The sequence below is a fragment of the Lolium rigidum genome, chromosome 5 (genome assembly GCF_022539505.1).
Source record: "Lolium rigidum isolate FL_2022 chromosome 5, APGP_CSIRO_Lrig_0.1, whole genome shotgun sequence".
Lineage (NCBI taxonomy): Eukaryota > Viridiplantae > Streptophyta > Magnoliopsida > Poales > Poaceae > Lolium > Lolium rigidum.
This window is the reverse complement of record NC_061512.1, coordinates 96,522,905-96,541,485: the sequence shown is the minus strand read 5'-3', so window position 1 is coordinate 96,541,485 and position 18,581 is coordinate 96,522,905. Positions and strand designations below refer to the sequence as shown.

Below are 18,581 nucleotides of genomic sequence, written 5' to 3'. Positions count from 1 at the left end.
AAAGGAATCAAACAACAGAGGAAAAAGAACTCACCCGGCTTTCTCCGGGACCTTCTTGGGCGCCAGCCGGCGCTGCTTCTTGGCTCTCGCCTCCATGGCAGCCGTAGACCCGCCGACGGCCCGCTTCTTCCCCTTCGGCTTGGAAGTCGCCGTGCCCGCAGGCGGCACCGCGCGCAGGGGCACTGCTGGGATGGGCCCCGTGCCGGATTCAGCCGGCTCCGCCTGCGGCTGCTCCTGCTCCTGCTCATGCTCAGGCGAGGGCGGCGGGTTATGCTCCCCCTGGCCGCCCTGATCCTGCACCACCGGCAGGTCGTCGTCGCCGGCTTGGTCGCCGGCTAGGTCAGCCGGGTCGACGTGATCCGGCGTCCAGACCTTCGTCGCCAAGTCGCCGTCCTCGATGCCTTGGCGGGTGAAGAGCTGAAAACAAGACAAGTTAAATACCGAGTCGGCCATGCTGCCGCAAGTCGGAAGACGGCAAAATATCAAACCTACCAGTTCAGGCGGCTGCTTCCGGTCATAAGGCGGCAACCCCCAATCCCAGTTGTCCGGCATGTTAGCCTTGGTGATGTTGTTCACCCGGTGAGCCACCTGGGACTTGGAGAGCTCCACCTTCGACGTCCGTGTCGGGTCGAGCTTGCCGGACATGTGGCCAATCTTGTGGACGCGCCACTGGAGCGGTATCACCCGGCGCGAGACGTAGGTGCAGAGGAGGTCCTCGGCACTCAGCCGGCCCTCCGTGACACACTCACCCGGAAGTCCCACGGAGGTTCACCTCCGCGTCCGGGTCCGAGGACTTGGCGTTGCAGCCCCAGTTGATCCGGCCGACTGGCGGAGCCGGGTTGTATTCCGGCAGGTTGAGCCGGTCGAAGGCCGGGCTCTCGTTCCGCACATAGAAGAAAGACATCTGCCAATTCTTTACAGAATCGACAGTTGGAATCTTCGGGAAGGACGTACCCGTGCGAGGATAGATGGAGGCGGCGCCGCAGGTCCTCAGCCGACCCTCAGTCGTCTGCGCCTTGATGTAGAAGAGCCGGCTCCAAAAATCCACGTCCGGCCACAAGCCGGCGTAGCCTTCCATGAAGGCCACGTAGCAGCTGAGGAGGATCATGGCGTTGGCCGGCAGGTGGTGCGGCTGCAGGCCGAAGTGGTCGAGGAACCGGCGGAAGAAGTTGGAAGCCGGCAGGCCCAACCCGCGGTCGAGGTGCGCGCCGAAGACCACGCGCTCGCCGGGCTCCGGCCGAGGCTCCATCTCCGCGCCCGGCGCCCTCGTGATCACTCCCGCCGGGATGCGGCGGAGGCGCACAAGCCGAGCGATGTCGTCCTCCCGCATGTAGGAGCCCTTCCAGGAGCCGCTCGGCTGGGCCATCGAGGACGAAGAAGAAGAGGAAGTCCAAGAGAGGCGGAAGGGCGAAGAAGAGCCGCTCCTCGCCGGAGGAGATCGCGGTGGAGAAGAGCGCGCCGTTGATGCGCGTGGCCCCGTGGCGCCGGGTTGACAGGCTTGCGGCGGCGGCACGGCGGAGGATCGTCGGGGCAACCGTTCGCCGAAACTCGCCAGGAGAGCGGAAGAAGAAATCGCACCGGAGCGCCGAAGAGCTCGAGCGGAGAGAGGTTGCGAGGCAGGAGCGCGAGGAGGAAGAAATGGCCAAGTACCGCCTCGATGCCTCCCCCGCGGCTTTTAAAGCCCTCGGGCGTGGGCGGTTGGCCTCCAAGTGGGCAACGTGGGCCACGTCTCCGGATTCATTGCGCCCTAACTCCTCCCACGACCGCTACCGTTACCGTAAACCGCCACACCACGTCGCCCACAACCGCACCGGATCCGGAGGGACATTGATGTGACCAGACGAACCGGCGGCAGAGCCCTGGCGTCAGACCAGTCAAGTCGGGTGCAGGACCCGAGGCGGCGGAGACTCCGGCGCGCTGCAAGCCGGAGCCGGACAAGAAGTTCAACTCGGGCCAGAAGTCGTCAACAAGGCGGAGACGCCGTCAAAACTTGCGAGAAAGCAAAAGCAGCACAAGTGAAAATAGCAGCCGGCTAGAAGCAGCCGGCAAGAACGAGCCGGGTGAGGGCGCAGCCGGCTGAATGAAAATTCTCAGTCGGCCCCTCCAAGTGCCGCCAAGTACATTCAAGAAGCCAGGAAAACCTGCCTAGGTCCTTCTAAACGCAGGACCTTGCCAGCTTCGGGGGCTAATGTCGGGGGGAAGACCCCGGGTAGGGCAATGGACGCGGAGCAGCCGGCTGACCACTGGCCGGCTCGCGGCAAAGGCCGGCTGAGGAGCAGCCGGCTGACGCCGTGGCCGGCTGGTCCGGAAGCCGGCTGGCTCTAGGTCCTAGTCGGCATGGCTACGGCCGCCAATGCTGTAGCTGGGCCGGCTTCTACAAGCCATATCCGACCGGGGGTCCGTACCTCGGACCGACTCGAGGTTGGCGAGTCTTGCATCGGAAGGAACCGGGTTGGTGATCCGGGTTCCCAAAGTCCACGCCGACTTCATCTTCCGTAAAGCGCGGGGCACCGTAGAGCAGCGAGTGCTACGCGCCGGACAGGCCATCATCGCCTACGACGGTCCGTACCGGCTACGGGGCATGATGGCGACAGAGACTCCTCCTCGCCATACCGCCGACCTCCTCGGCGGACGGGACAGGCCACTACGCCTCAACGGCTCCATGACGTCAACGCCTCGGGAAGGAGCGAAGCCGGAGCCGGCCAAGCCGGCCGGTAGACTATAGGGACTTATATGTAAAGTGCCAGCGCCTATATAAGCTGGGCTACCCCCCTCGTGCGGGGGACGATCGATCATTCTTACTTCATTCTAGACTTAGCGCTACTCGAGGAGAGAGACCTTCGTCTACCTTAGCCTCCCGAGCAGCTCGGACACGGCTCTAGGAGCACCATTGTACTCGTGTGATTACCATATACACTCATAGCAGGAGTAGAGGTGTTACCTCCACCGGAGGGCCTCGAACCCGGGTACGTCGCCGTGTCGCTCGTGCCCATACCCGCTTCGGATACCGCCGTGAGATCTCTCGGGAGCCCCTTCGATTAGCCACCCTATGGCATATGCCGTGACGATACCACGACGGATGCCGAAGTGCCGATTCTCTGTTTTACCGCTGTTTTTGGTTTCGGAAATCCTAGTAACGAAATATTCTCGGAATTGGACGAAACGAAGACCCGGGGGCCTATTTCGCCACGAACCTTCCGGAAGACCGAAGAGCATACGAAGTGGGGCCACGAGGTGGCCAAACCACAAGGCGGCGCGGCCTAGGGGGCCCGCGCCGCCGTGTGGTGTGGGCCCCTCGTCGGCCCCCGACTGCGCCCTTCCGCCTACTTAAAGCCTCCGTCGCGAAACCACGATGCGAAAAACGACGATACGGAAAACCTATGCGAGACGCCGCCGCCGCCGATCCCATCTCGGGGGATTACTGGAGATCTCCTCCGGCACCCTGCCGGAGAGGGGATTCATCTCCCGGAGGACTCTACACCGCCATGGTCGCCTCCGGAGTGATGAGTGAGTAGTTCACCCCTGGACTATGGGTCCATAGCAGTAGCTAGATGGTTGTCTTCTCCTCATTGTGCTTCATTGTTGGATCTTGTGAGCTGCCTAACATGATCAAGATCATCTATCCGTAATACTCTATGTTGTGTTTGTCGGGATCCGATGGATAGAGAATACCATGTTATGTTAATTATCAAGTTATTACATATGTGTTGTTTATGATCTTGCATGCTCTCCGTTACTAGTAGAGGCTCGGCCAAGTTTTTGCTTTTAACTCCAAGAGGGAGTATTTATGCTCGATAGTGGGTTCATGCTCGCATTGACACCTGGGACGATGACGAGAAAGTTCTAAGGTTGTGTTGTGCTCGTTGCCACTAGGGATAAAACATTGGCGCTATGTCCGAGGATGTAGTTGTTGATTACATTACGCACCATACTTAATGCAATTGTCCGTTGCTTTGCAACTTAATACTGGAAGGGGTTCGGATGATAACTTTGAAGGTGGACTTTTTAGGCATAGATGCAGTTGGATGGCGGTCTATGTACTTTGTCGTAATGCCCAATTAAATCTCACTATACTTATCATGCCATGTATGTGCATTGTTATGCCCTCTCTATTTGTCAATTGCCCGACTGTAATTTGTTCACCCAACATGCTTTTATCTTATGGGAGAGACACCTCTAGTGAACTGTGGACCCCGGTCCATTCTTTAATACTCGAAATACAAATCTGCTCGCAATACTTGTTTTCTTGTTTTCTCCGCAAACAATCATCTTCCACACAATACGGTTAATCCTTTGTTACAGCAAGCCGGTGAGATTGACAACCTCAGCTGTTTCGTTGGGGCAAAGTACTTTGGTTGTGTTGTGCAGGTTCCACGTTGGCGCCGGAATCCCCGGTGTTGCGCCGCACTACATCCCGCCGCCATCAACCTTCAACGTGCTTCTTGGCTCCTCCTGGTTCGATAAACCTTGGTTTCTTTCTGAGGGAAAACTTGCTGCTGTGCGCATCATACCTTCCTCTTGGGGTTGCCCAACGAACGTGTGAAATACACGCCATCACTCATCTACTTGCTTTTTTTCTACCGAAAAAACCAACCGAAAAAACCTCTAGAAATGTAAACATCAGAGGTCTCCGGAATAAGACTTGCATCCATGCATCCAATTCTCATCCTTAGAATCTTATTCTTCCTTGTGAAAGTCATATCCACCTCCATAGTTTTTATAAAAAGAGATCCTAAAGGCCATAATGCCAGATAATCATTTCTCACATCAGATGGAATCCCAGATACTCTCATCCAAACCTCAGGTAACATAAAAGTAGGCTCTTCCATCGCTGACCATTCATCAAACTCCATGTCTGTTGCACGGTTAGGCACTGGAAAAGTCTTGAACCTCTTCATTCTTTGTACCTCATTCTTGCTAGGAAATTTTACCTTGAAGACATTATTGTGAAAGTGAGTCACTTCCCACTGGAAATTGTCTGATGGAACAATCCACTTCAATTGTTCCACTATCTCTGGTATAGTCATTGCATTACCCTGCATAGTCAACTTAGCAAGCTTTGCATTTTCCACCTTGGGCCTATATGTGCCTCTCAGGGGAGTTTCAAAAAACATCAATGCCTCATTTGCAAAAGCCATACATTACCACCGTGGGTTTGGGAGCATGTAAGAGGTGACAAGCAGTTGAGATATGATTTACAGATTCACATATGTCACACATAGGCACCGTGCAATCGTCGATATAGTGACCTGGTTACTTGTACCTAAAACAGCTACCCGTCTTCTTCTTCTTAGCATTATTGGCCAACTCATCCGCGACAGTGCTCACCGTCGGTCCTGGTGTTGGCTGCACTGTAGATTGCACTGGAACAGCTCCCGGTGCAATCCCATCCACCACCGTAGATGCATCAGCAGGTAGACTATTCTTCTGTGTCCGCAGCCATAGCCTGCACGGTCTGTTGCAAAATATCCTGGTCCACTCCTCTATCACGACGTACTCCGCTAGTGCTTTGGACATTGGAGGTCCGATTCCCTCCACCGTATCCTCCTCCTCCTGAAAACCGATTCTGATACCCTCCTGTGCGTGGATACTGTGATGGATGATTACGACGAGCAGGATTGCCATAACCAGAGCCAAGGTTAAAATTCCCAAAGCCACCATTACCAAAACCACCTTCACCATGCGCCTCATGAAAACGCTCGTTCCCAGATTCCTCCCAAGCACCTGATCCGCTGGACTCACCTTGGACAAAGTTGCGCTGCCGCTGAGCAAACGGATTGGCACCCTGGTACCGCCCGCTGCCCCTGCCATTGCCACCCATCTGCGCTTGACGACCCCTTCCATCACCGCCTCTGCCAGGCACGCGACCACCTCCGCGATTCATCGCCGCCAATGGCCGAGTCTTTTCTGTGGTGTCTATTAGGCATGCATTGGTCATGGAAGAATTGTCCATTTGCATGGCAAGGTTTGTACAAAGGGATCATGTATATTGCAATGTGATACTTGAAGCTGTGGCGGACCACATGACCTCTGGATTTGGCATGTCTTTTTCAGTTTTTCGACATGGCAGGTTCTCACGATGCCATGAACATGCTTTAGCACTTCCCGGTGTTTGCAAAACTATTGAAGGGCATGCTTCACCCTGCAACAATGAGATTAATGGCGAGCAATCCAATAAAGAGTATTATCTAGCCGATGGCATCTATCCAAAATGAGCGGCATTTGTGAAGACAATCAGCTAGCATGCTAGTCAAAAGAAGTCTCATTTTGCTCCACGATAAGAGAGTTGCAGGAAGGATGTGGAGTAGGCTTTTGGTGTGCAACAAGCTCGATTTTCCATTGTCAAGTATCATGCTCTTACTTGGTCCCAGAAGAAGACGTGGGAGATGATAAACTATTGTGTGATCTTCTACACCATGATCATCGAGAGTGAGATCAAGGACCCACCAATTGATGATCATCCGTATGATGGCCATGGTCATTTTGCCCAGCTTGGTAATGAGCTGGCCGCAGATTTGCAGATTTTTGCGTCGTGCATGTAGAAATCCGCGATGCAGATACTCATGCGTAGTTTCAAATTGATCTTGTCGAGCATCTCTGGAGGCTTACATGAGACAACTAGATGATTTTACTTACTTAATTTTCTATCATTCCTTATTGTAAAACTATTTATTTATGTAATAATATTTTATGTAGCTAGACTATTTATCTGTGTGATACACTATTTATTTTGCAATCACGATTGAAATTGAAAAAAAAAGGGCGAACGGCAGCCGTGGCGTAAGCAATACCGTAACCTGCTTCTCTTTTGCATTCAAAAAGCAGATCTGATCGCGTGATTTGTTTTTAGCAAAACACAACAAAATGGGTGTGTACTATTATTGTAGACAGATAGTCGCCTAGCGAGATGGCTTGTCACTGGCAGATACGACACATGGAATCCACCGACCTTTTGCTTTTCACAGCAAGGAATCCAGGACTTCATGTACGCCGAGTTCAAAAGGGACTCAACGACTCTCCTTTGTATTTCATATTATTTTAGTTGACTTAGACGACTGCTAAAATCTTTGGCTGGATTTGTTTAACTGGCCCACGCTGCACACTGATTTTGTGTGCAAAAGAGCTAATGGATTCTTGCTTTTCTTTGTTTTCTCGCATGACACTGCCGAGGATCCTCCATTCCTCCGGAGGAATTTTCCCGCGAACCTCCGGCTCCTCTGAGCAACAGGAGGCAATTTACAACTAAAATCTTGATTTTGCTTCGTCGAATAAAAAGAACTCTTTTTTTTTGCTTCATCCATGCAAATACCGGTTTAACTAGAAACAGAAAGAAAAAGGTACATGGGACACATATTTCACCAGGGACTTCGCAGGAGACCTCACTAGAGCAGCGTATTTTGCCGGAGGCCTCGCACCACAACTTTTGTACTGCCTCCGATCCATATTAGTTGATGCTAAAATGAATGTATGTACAACTAAAATGTGTCTAGATACATCTATATTAGCATTAAGTAATATGGATCGGAGTTAGTACTAAAACAGCAGCCCAATGAAAAATTGTAGCAAAAACAAACTCTATTGTACCATTGCATCATTGTGTGCCATTGTAGCAAAACACAACCTCGCCGGAGGGCGTCACTAGAGACGTTGTAGTGATTTTTCTGTACTAAAGTACCAAAACATCATAACATTTGTAGAAGGTTTATACTATTGCACCAGCGTCGCCCCTCGTTGCAGTATCTCACACCGCCGATGGTAGCATCGACGACCCTCCTTGGTAGCACTTCCTGCCCAACAACGGTAGTACTGCCGCCCTTCCTTGGTAGCACTGGGTCCCCACATGGCAACACCTCCTCACACCGTGGCTCGCTTTGCAACATCAGGTGTGGATGCTTGCAACAGTGGAACCTAGCTTGCCTCATCGAGCTTGGGGCAGCATTAGGGAGGAAAGCTAGCGGCGACTCCTGGCCTAATGCGTTGACCACCGACAACGCAAGCTGCAGGGGATGCGACAAAAGAATGGCGCGTGACAGCGTAAACTGCAGGGTCACAATGGGATGGGCGATCACTGGGCTCGTCAGTGGCGCAGAGGGTGGCGTGGAGGTCGCGGAGGTAGGTGCGCGTCATGGAGGATCTGCGTGGGGGAACAATAGGGAAATGAATGAGGGCATGGAGGCAGATCTGCGTGAGGGCACTACAGAGGAGCTGCCCACACAACAACAGAGGCGTGGTTTCAGGACCTCTGTGGGTGACGGTGTGTGACTTGTGAAGAGAGAGGGAAGAAAAGTGGAGATAATATCGTGGGATAGGTACCACCTCCCGGCTCCTGCTTGGACGCGTGTCCCATGCTGGACACAGAGGCTGCGCGCGACCGGGCCTCCGCCTAGATACAATCATTTTTCATTAAAAAATGAAGCTAATATATAAATAATTCAGTTTTTTTTGGAAACTCAAGTTTAATTCAGATAGGTTTTTTCGTTTCACAGCGTATGGAATTTCCATCTTGGGCTGAGGCCTACAATTTGCTGCCCGCATAGAAACTATACTACCTGGGCCTAATAATACCCGAAGCCCATCTACGAACGCGGAGTTGAACCTAAGGCCTCCCGTGCGCGTGTGGGCTCTCCCACTCACTCCCTCGCCCATGGCCTACCGCCGCGGAGCGCCTCCGCTCCCCGTCCGGCTCCGGCGGCTCCTCCGGTCACCGATCTCGCGCTGTGCGTGCCTCGTCGTCGCCTTGACGGCTCTCCTCGCCGTCCTCTCACTTCGTCAGATCGCCCGCGTCGACCTGCCCCGTCCGGACCCGCCCCACCAGGACCAGGTCCGTTTCCTGATGCCTTCCCTTCACTTCTGTCCGTGGCTATTTGCTTTGGTCAGGGATGCAATGCACTGGCTATTTGCACAAATTTCTCTAGGTCTGTGCCCCAGCTGGTAGTTTAAGCTCATTTCCTGTGATGTGTCATGCCGTCATGGCTCCCGTGTAAAGAAATAGCCCACATGGTTGTTGCTACAACAACTGAGCATTCGGCGTGGCACTTGTGGTAGACAAAAGATGTAGTATTCAACTATTTGTACTGTTCTTGAAACTAAGGTCTGGTGAAAACAAAACGGCGTAGCTTAGAGGAAGCAATGTCACATGCTACAGAAACCATCCCGGCATCTGGGGAGTGTTGCGCCAGCGAAAATATAGTGCACGATTTAATTGTCATGAAGTTAGATGCCTTCTTTTTGTGTTTCATTTCCTTTTTTTTAATAAGAAAGTTTAAACACTTGGTGAGAAGTATTCCTCTGATGATTTTTCATATTTTGTTAGCAAAGATGGTGCTATTATAATGCTTAGCATCCCATATATATAATTAAAACTCTTTGCTGTTTCTTACATAACAAATACCATACATATGCAATTGAAGATTGGTAGACTTAGCTTCTAAGAAATACAAACTTACTTCATGTAATAGCCAACCATTTTCTTTTAATGAAACTAATATTGACTCAGGGTCTAGTAGTTATCGATCAATGGATTGATTTCTGAACTGGAGTATTAACTGACGTCCAGGTATCAAATGAGCAGCTGTGGGGGTCTAATGGCTACGGTTATCGTGCTTGTGTCACACCAACCCATAGATATATTGGTAATTTTCTTTCTTATGCAGAATTATTTCTCTCAAATATGTGGTTACTCCTTCTCCGTTTACTAATATGAGACGTTCTTTGTGTTCGCAAACTAAGAAAAGTCTATTTTCTGGTGATATTTAGCTATAACGTAGTAACCACACTTGGTGCGATTTTTCTGTAATGAACAATTCTAGACTTCTAGTAACAACACAAATGAAAGTATTCCTTGACTATCTATTCTCTAGTAGGTTTCAGATAGATGTGTTTTCTGACAAAGGATATCTTCTCGCGAAACTATGCTTACGGTTTTACGAACTGTCATATTTTCAAGTAAATAGTGTCTAATCAAATCATCTGCTCCCTCCCTCCCAAAATAGCTTGCTCAACTTTTTCTAGATACGGATTTATCTATAACTAAAATTCGTACCTATACAAAGTTGAGCAAGTTATTTTGGGATGGAGGGAGTAGTAAGTTGCAAGTATTTAACATAGAGTAATGATTAGCATTTTAAGAGCTTGATCTAATGTGTATGACTTCACTGGTGATATGGCTTAATTAGGATTTTGCACTAGGAGTCAATTTTAGAGTAGACATAGATATAGCGTTTTGTTCAGCGATCAGTTTTAGATATATTCTTTGCGGTCCTAATTTCTCCTTTGGTGTAACTACATTTGATCTCCTCACATATCAAATGAAACATTTAGGTGCACATGTGCAGTACATTTGGTAATAGGAATATGTGCTTTATCTGCAATAGGAGTTATACAATGACTAAGGTATAGCTTATTCTTCGCATGTTCATTTTTGGGTTGAATGTCCCTAAATCCGTACATGTAAATTACTATGATGTGGAAATTCTGCCGTTCAAATTCAGTGCACATACTTGTTTTCTTCGCAAGTTTTTCTCAATATTGTTCTGTTTATGTGTTTAGTCACACCATTTTTTTGTTTGTTTCGCCAGCTCCAATAGAGTCAGACCGCTATATGACTGTTAGAAGTAATGGAGGACTCAACCAAATGCGAACTGGAGTAAGTTCTTCACCAAAATTTAGCTCCTAGCTTCATGTCTTATCCAAATTACGTGCATACCAAAACTTAGGTCTAGCTTCATGATTTATCCGACTTACATGTACACACTTTTGCATTGATGATTGAACAGCTGCTCCAATAATAATAATTGCACGTATTTAGGCCTTTTTCATCTGATGAATATCAAATTCAGTTTCTGAATAGATTTATTTAATTTAATAAATCTTATGATATCCTATTTTTCTGCTGGGTTTTATATCTAGCCTACCCCAACTTGCTTTGGAAAAAGGCTTTGATGTTGTTGTAATAAACCTTATGCTATCTGCCTAATTGTTATCATTATGTCAATCATTTTCCATCAGATGTATTCCAGTATAGTTACCAACTTTGTCTGGATCTTCCTATCTTTTTTCTGCAGATCTGTGATATGATTGCAGTTGCCCGCTTGGTGAATGCAACACTTGTTATTCCTCAGTTAGACAAGCGATCATTTTGGCAAGATACCAGGTTTGACTGTTCGGATATATTTGGTTCACCTTCAATGTTATTCCTGCTTCATTTGAAAATCAATTCGCACAACTACATGCAGTACATTCAAAGACATCTTCAATGAGCCTAGTTTTATTAAAGCTTTGGAAGGCGATGTCCATATCGTAACTGACTTGCCCGAAACTTTGCAATCTGCTGTGAGAGCTCGGAAACACTTTACTTCATGGTCTGGTGCAAGTTATTACGAGGGGGCAAAAGAACTTTGGAAGGATCACAAGGTAGTTGCTCAATTCAGTTTCTCCAATTATTGGGTCAATGCACCTGATTTGTATCTGCAAGAATGTTTCTTTGTGGTAAAAATACCACAATGACCTTTCTTTAATAAAACTAGAAAGTTAGCAGCAGACTATCTTGTTTTGCCTTTATGTCCTTCAAGATATTGAATGATGTGATCTAAAACTTTTAATTTTCTTCATTGCAGCTGTTACCAGTCATTTAAATGTTCTTTATAGAAACCATCTTCATTAGTGCTTCCAAGCAATCTAACATAAAAAGGTCACTGCTATATTTTCTGTACATACCAACTTTGGTGTTCATTGACATGGGATTTGCATAAGAGATTCTCAATTTGATACAGATTCTTTTTTAGCAAACATATACATACAAATTTTGATTTACAAAATTATTTTTCTGAATAATTTAAAATTACTACTTTGGATCTGGAGTCTGAAGCTCATTTATTTTAGTTCACCTATTCACCTCCAAATTATCTTCTACAGGTAGTTCACATCCCGAAATCTGATTCACGTCTTGCAAACAATGGTCTTCCAATTGATATCCAGAGATTGAGATGCCGCTGTCTTTACCAAGCTTTGCGTTTCTCAGATCAAATTGAGGACCTTGGAAAGGCATGAACACTCTCTCAGTAACCTAAATCTTTAACTATGATTCATGTTGCACTCTTCAATTTGCACTTGGAGATTTATGGCACTCTCGCAATTAGGTTCTGAGCCAACATAACACTTACACAACAGAAGCTTGTGGAGCGTCTGAAATCACGCGGAAGATTTATTGCTCTTCATCTGCGATATGAAAAAGATATGCTAGCATTTACGGGCTGCACTTATGGTCTGAGTGAATCAGAAGCGGATGAGCTGAGAATCTTGAGGTATGAACAATCAACACTATGCAGTTTTAATTCTGCATGCAAGTTTTATTAACTGGCTTCCTGTATCTCGACAGAGAGAAAACAAGCCATTGGAAATTGAAGGACATTAATTCAACTGAACAGAGAACAGGAGGTAATTGCCCACTGACTCCCCTCGAGGTGGGGATGTTTTTACGTGCGATGGGATATACCGAGTCCACGTGGATTTACCTTGCAGCTGGTGAAATTTATGGTGGTGATAAGTATATATCAAAATTGAGATCGTACTTTCCGAACTTGGTTAGCAAGGTTGTTAGCAGTGTTGCTTATTTTATTATTTAGGCTCACCGTCCTGCAGCTATTCTAATGAACTTTACTTTTGCAGGAGGTGTTAGCAACAAAAGAAGAGCTTGAGAAGTTCAGGAATCACGCTTCTCAAGTAGCAGCCCTTGACTACATTATTTCAGTGGAAAGTGACGTGTTTGTTCCATCCCACTCTGGTAATATGGCAAGAGCTGTTGAGGGCCATCGTCGATTTCTGGGTCATCGCAAGACTTTGAGTCCTGATAGGTAATCATATGAATTTTCTCCTGAAAACCTATTTTTTTATCTGATCGTGCTATTTCACCTATTTTTTTTCCTATTTGCTATAACTTGCACTGTAATTTGCTCCAAAAACAAGACTTCATGTAAATAAGAAAGCAACCACCTTGAAATTATTTCTAACATTATTTATGAATTAGAAACTGGATAGGCTGTGCTCCCTTGCTTTGTGTGAGTGTGTATGTGAAGTTAGGTGTCCTAAGTAGAACTTTGTCCTACTGGCAAATACTCCTGATATTTGATGTCTATCAATCTTGATTGAGTGGATGGGTACATTTGGACTAAGCCTTGTTGCATTTAATCTTCAGGAGAGGATTGGTGGAACTCTTTGGTTTAATTCAAAAGGGGGAACTTATGGAAGGTCCTAAGCTGTCTTCACTTATTTTGCGAATGCATAAATACAGGTGATTTGATTTGATTAAATATACAAGAATGTCACATAATCACATACACATTACTTTTGTTTGACATCTTATGGATTGTACTGGGTTCACATCTTCGTTCTTAGGCAAGGAGCTCCAAGGAAGAGATATGCTTCCTTGCCAGGTAGCAAGGGGAGAGAACGTCTCAGGACTGAAGAATCCTTTTATGAAAATCCATTCCCTGAGTGCATCTGCCTGACTGGGAAGAACTGATGTGATGATGGTGTATAGGTAATGTCACTGTCCTGTAGCAGTATTATACTAGACTTATTAGTTTGGAGGTAAAGTACTTTTGAGTCATCTAAACCAGTCATTTTGCAAATCATTTGTTTGGAAAACTATATATAAAAAGGAGTTGTTATAAGATATTGGTAGGGGAAGCCCATACGAACCCTACATTGAACTGATTTGTTTCAGTTACTGTGTAAATAATTGACTTAACCATAATGCTGGATTTTCTATGGTTCTGTCATCGAGATTTTTGTCCTAGGTTTCCCGTGCGGCCATTATGCATAAGCAAAATTGTTTGTTAGCTTGTAGTTACTTTCCATGTTATTTTGAAGCCATTTATATTTGTAATTTCCCCAAACCTTAGTATATCCTAGAACAATTTGAATGAACTGCGATCTGTTTCTAATTGCAGCTTCATATGGTGACATAAACTCACCTGCTCAACCTGCATTATCGTTGCGGTTCGGCCACTGGAGCTCTAGCTATGTCTTGAAAGTCCAAATCACACACGTACTCCATGATGTGATCACGCAAGTGAGGCAAGGGCATCACTCCTTAACTAATCGACATCCAAGAATCTTATCTGTCCAGATGGAGGCCGGCAAGTATAGTGAAACAACTGATGTATTAGTTCATTTCTAGTCATAGAGATTTGACATGTAGGCTTTAGCCATGGAAGTTTCAAACGATGTGTTCAGGTCTGAAAGTTTTGATGTGCTTCCCTGAAGGGGTCTTTAGGTCTGAATTTCTCTGTAACTAGAAGAGGAAGCTTACATACTATAACAACCTTATCAGCTTTGAGAAATCATCATTACGAATGATGTGTATTTATCCTCCCTTCACATAACGGCGGCCCTCATTTTCTATAATTATAAAACAGATTACGCGTTGAACAAATCCATGAACCCTAGGCTACGCGGAATGATTCTGCTATTTGCTTCAGATCCTTGTAATGCCTCTTCCATTGCAACCCTGCAAAAAAAAAAGAACTCTGTTCAAGATGAACTAAATATTCCTTAGAAACCCATAAATTTATTGACAGGGACAGTCAATTCACCATTTGCAGTTACGCTGAACAGGTAGAGCCTATTCCCAGCAGCAGTAGCCGTGATGAAGATATGGGGTGGCTCCAGCTCAAACTGGTAGTACGTTCTTCCAGAATACTCTGCTGTGGCTGTGGCCAAAACCTTCCCTTCCACATTCTCGCCGATGACCTCTGGTCCAAAGGCATTGATCACCTTCTCTGGTGAGCCGATCTTCTCGATTGTGGCATCCTCAAGGTCATCTAACCGTTGAACAATTGCTAGTCAGTACTACGAGACAGTTAACATACGTACTAGGAAATATGTGAGGGAACAGCAATTTCTTGAGAAATCTCACCTGCAAACCTCCGAGTGGGTGCTACGATGACGGATAATCGGCCCTCCTTTGGGTTCCCGAACCGTAGGTCGATCTCCGTGCCACCGAGATCAGCAATCGACACTGGCGCCTAAATAAGAAGAATAATTACACAATTTTGTACTCCGTATTAGGAACTGTTTTCTGAAACCGAACTTCTGTTAGTAGATTCAGTTCCTCACCTCTTCCCAGCCACCAGGAACTTTGAAACTGTAGGGGATGATTGGACTCCAACCGACTCCGTGCCCACCCGACTTCTCATCTGGCCTACGGTATGTTCTCCAACCTATCTGAATAAATTATATCCTTATGACATGCATCATGAAAACAATCCTAAACTGCTCTAAACTGAAGGTCAGTTCTTTAAATTGAACTTTCAAGAAGAGAAACATCCTAGTAAATCACATGAAATTAAGAGATCAAGATGGCAGCAAGAACCAACCATTTTTATCAGGTTCAGACAGCCCAGGGATCCGCCCTGCCAGCAGGCCCTGCCCTGCCACTGCGAGGCCATCACCTGCAAAACCAAGCACTGAAGCTCCACAAGCTGCCGCAGACGCCAATGCATCCCTCCTCCCTAGCAAGGCCATCCCATCCCTCTCCTGCTCATGTGATCCGCTCCTACACCTCACAACTGCAGCTGCCCTGCCCTTGGTCGGGTGGGCCTGCTTTGTGAGGAGCAGAGAGGATGATGAGCTTGGCAAGAACAGCGCTAAGCTGCTCATTTCTGCTACAAGTGAGATTGCCAGGCAGTTTGGGGCTAGCAGTCTTCTTCCTTGCTTCTCTGCTTCTGGTCTTCCCTAGAGAAATTTTAGTTCCCTTCCGTTCACTTCATAGGTCACTCATGCTTCATTGGCTAAGCTGTTCTCGACCATAGGAGATGGGTGGACAGCAGGGTTTGAGAGCTGAAACCAAACATCTAAGCTTTACCTACATTTTTTTTCTCCCACTGAAAAAGGAATTCTTTTGTTTTTCTTACTTTGGCTTCGTACACAAGAACTGAGATAAAGATAAATCAAATATCATCTGAGCAAGTAATTCTTGGTCACCACTCACCACTGTTACAACCAAGTTCTTCCGATAAGATAATTCTAGCAGGTACAGGAACATGCCGCGTGTAGGAACGACGGTCACATGCAGGCTAACTAATCAGCTTGTTGTTGTACTAACATAGCAACGTAATCCACATGCCTTTTCTCGCTGACGTGGCTACATCTTACCAACGAGATTCCCGTATCATTTTCTTGGCAAGTCCACGCGTCCTTTGCTGATGACTGATGGACGGTTCGTCGCCCGTAGACCAGCTGGACTATAAACTAAGACCTTTTTTTTAATGCTTGCCAGTCAAATTGTTGTGCCGTCATTGGTCGCGTCTTCTTTTTTGTACGAGCAGTATTCATTTCCTCCACCCCCATTCCATAGTACTACTAGTATATGTATATGTATATGTATGTGATTCACGTGTTCGTGCATGGATGAGCGTGTATTAGTTGGTACACCTCTACCACATATCTACATGTACACCTTGTATCGTCATTGCATCTAACACGCTTTCCATGGAAATAAGATTACACATAATGAAGTAAAATCATACTTTATACAAGCCTTTTTCGTCCACACATCTACGTCTTCAGTACCCCCTCTATTTTATTTTAGTCTACATCTTACGTAGACTAGAATTTTATTTCATATTAGTCCACATTTTAGCTTTGTACTCTATTGGATAACAACACAGAAAACGAACCAAACCTGCTTTCTCTATTGGATAATTTTAGTGTAGTAGCTTTTCACGTATCACAGTAGTCATTTTTTTTAAACGGAGGCAAAAGCTTTGCCTCATCCATTAATTAAGCAGAAAGTGCACAGTTTTTAGGAGAAAACTGGACGAAAACCATACAACAAGACACCACGGGGCCAGGCCCCCACGCGCCACGCCACAAGGGCAAGCTCACTCAAACCCACTACTGATACAAGCAGACGACACACTCGCCAAGATTAGCTTGCCATCCAACCAATCCGGAGGGAAGATGTCGTGCCTACTATGGGAGGAGCAGACACGGAACACTGCAACATAGCTGGAGAAGATGAACCTCTCAGAGAACTGCGCCAAAACGACCTTGTCGCCCTCGCGACACAAAGTCGATGTCCTCAACACTGTCAAGCTGACGAACATTCGGAGCCGCCGCTCCGACATACCGCTGCTCTGTCGCGTCCTGTGCGTCCACCAAGACCACCACCTTCCGGGGACGCCGCCCCGACGTACCACCGCTCGCTCTCGAGCTGCAATTTAAAATTTGGCGGATGACAGTAGTCATATTAAATCACTTGCTACTTAAAATTTGAAGAATGTAGACCAAATGAGGAAAAATAGGGAGTACTTAAATTGTGAAGAATATTTGTCGATGCACCATGATAGGTTTATTTTGGGTTCTTAATTTGTATTGTATGTGTTGATATGTTTATCTATAGATTAGCCAACTTTAGAATTAAAGCCTGACTTATGACAAAACTTATGCGCTTTATATTGGAAAGAAGAAAGTATAAATTAGCAAAATTCCAGTTTTTTACCCTCTCTTGGGGAAGTCCACTTTTCAAGCAGACATACAAGATTTTTTTTCTCGAGGGTGCCATTGAATTACAAGTTTGAACTGCACATTCATATGGTTTTTAAATTCATGGACGAGGATTAAAAATCCAGCAGAGTTCAAGGTTAAAAAAATTATGGTTCAAACATGAAAACGTTTAATTATTAACTCCTGTGGCTGAAACGTACCTGTGACTTTGGCGGATGACTTGCCGATTTCCACATTTCATTGTGCACCGGTAGCCTTTTTTTGTGTGCTAGGATCAGCGAAAAGAACATATCTGATTTTTGGAAATGTGATTTCTGAAAATGTGCTCCTACCTACGGGAGAAAAGTCACATGCATGTATATCCTTGTCAACTCGTACAAGTTCCGTTCAAAGCTGCAAGCAATGCCCTGGCAATTTGACCAATCAACTGCTTGGCACAGTTCACACACATGTATTTCTGTTCCTGATCTGTGATGTGTACATATATTCTTTTCAGTTTTCTGGTTCCTCAGGTTCTCGGAAATTGACTTCTGTTTCTATAATAGGCTATATCAAATTCTTACCTGCTGAGACATCCCAAGAAAAGAAGCATCTCAAGAAATGCCACGATATACTCATGTATCATGGTGAATTTCGACCGTTTTGCAGATCTTTAGGCCGTTTCGGGTGGTTTATCTCCTGTAGTTTCTCATGGGTCGTGTCTTCTTTAATTAGACGTCGTAAAACTCTCCTATGTTAATGATACATGCAGCTCTCCTACAAGAAAGAGCAGTGCTCAATGTTGTGAATGGGCAACTACTATTCACTGTTGGGCCAAAGGCCAGTACATGTACATGGTGCAATATGCAGGGAACCCCTCATACACTGGGAATATACAGTAAACGGATCTATACATCACTAACACCCCCCCTCAAACTCATGGTGGATCAACAACACTGAGTTTGGAGAGAAAGAACCCATGATGTGCTCTAGTCTGGGCCTTCGTGAAGAAGTCAGCAAGCTGTAGCTCGGAAGGCACATAATGAAGAGCCATAACCTGATCCTGCACAGCATGACGCACATAGAAGGCATCA

The 18,581-nt window shown here is 46.5% G+C and overlaps 2 protein-coding genes across 3 annotated transcripts; one reads left to right on the top strand and one right to left on the bottom strand.

Moving 5' to 3' along the window:
• Nucleotides 1-8,704: 8,704 nt before the first annotated feature.
• LOC124651974 (O-fucosyltransferase 38) lies at nucleotides 8,705-14,333 on the top strand. The gene is made up of 12 exons (XM_047190993.1): nucleotides 8,705-8,821; nucleotides 9,557-9,632; nucleotides 10,578-10,645; nucleotides 11,064-11,152; nucleotides 11,235-11,412; nucleotides 11,914-12,042; nucleotides 12,169-12,302; nucleotides 12,377-12,590; nucleotides 12,667-12,851; nucleotides 13,193-13,288; nucleotides 13,393-13,537; nucleotides 13,950-14,333. Exons 3-11 carry the CDS (start codon nucleotides 10,601-10,603, stop codon nucleotides 13,517-13,519), a joined length of 1,197 nt encoding a protein of 398 aa, XP_047046949.1. The 5' UTR covers nucleotides 8,705-8,821; nucleotides 9,557-9,632; nucleotides 10,578-10,600; the 3' UTR covers nucleotides 13,520-13,537; nucleotides 13,950-14,333.
• On the bottom strand, nucleotides 14,313-15,805 carry LOC124651975 (psbP domain-containing protein 4, chloroplastic). 2 transcript variants are annotated; one of them, XM_047190994.1, is made up of 5 exons: nucleotides 15,378-15,805; nucleotides 15,118-15,221; nucleotides 14,918-15,026; nucleotides 14,595-14,822; nucleotides 14,313-14,509 (listed from the first exon to the last, which is right to left on the bottom strand). In XM_047190994.1, the coding sequence occupies exons 1-5, from the start codon at nucleotides 15,658-15,660 to the stop codon at nucleotides 14,445-14,447; spliced, it is 789 nt and encodes a 262-aa protein (XP_047046950.1). In that variant the 5' UTR covers nucleotides 15,661-15,805; the 3' UTR covers nucleotides 14,313-14,444. The 2 variants fall into 2 exon arrangements, with proteins under 2 accessions (XP_047046950.1, XP_047046952.1); XM_047190996.1 differs by having other exon boundaries at nucleotides 15,118-15,225; nucleotides 15,378-15,483.
• Between the last annotated feature and the right edge of the window lie 2,776 nt (nucleotides 15,806-18,581).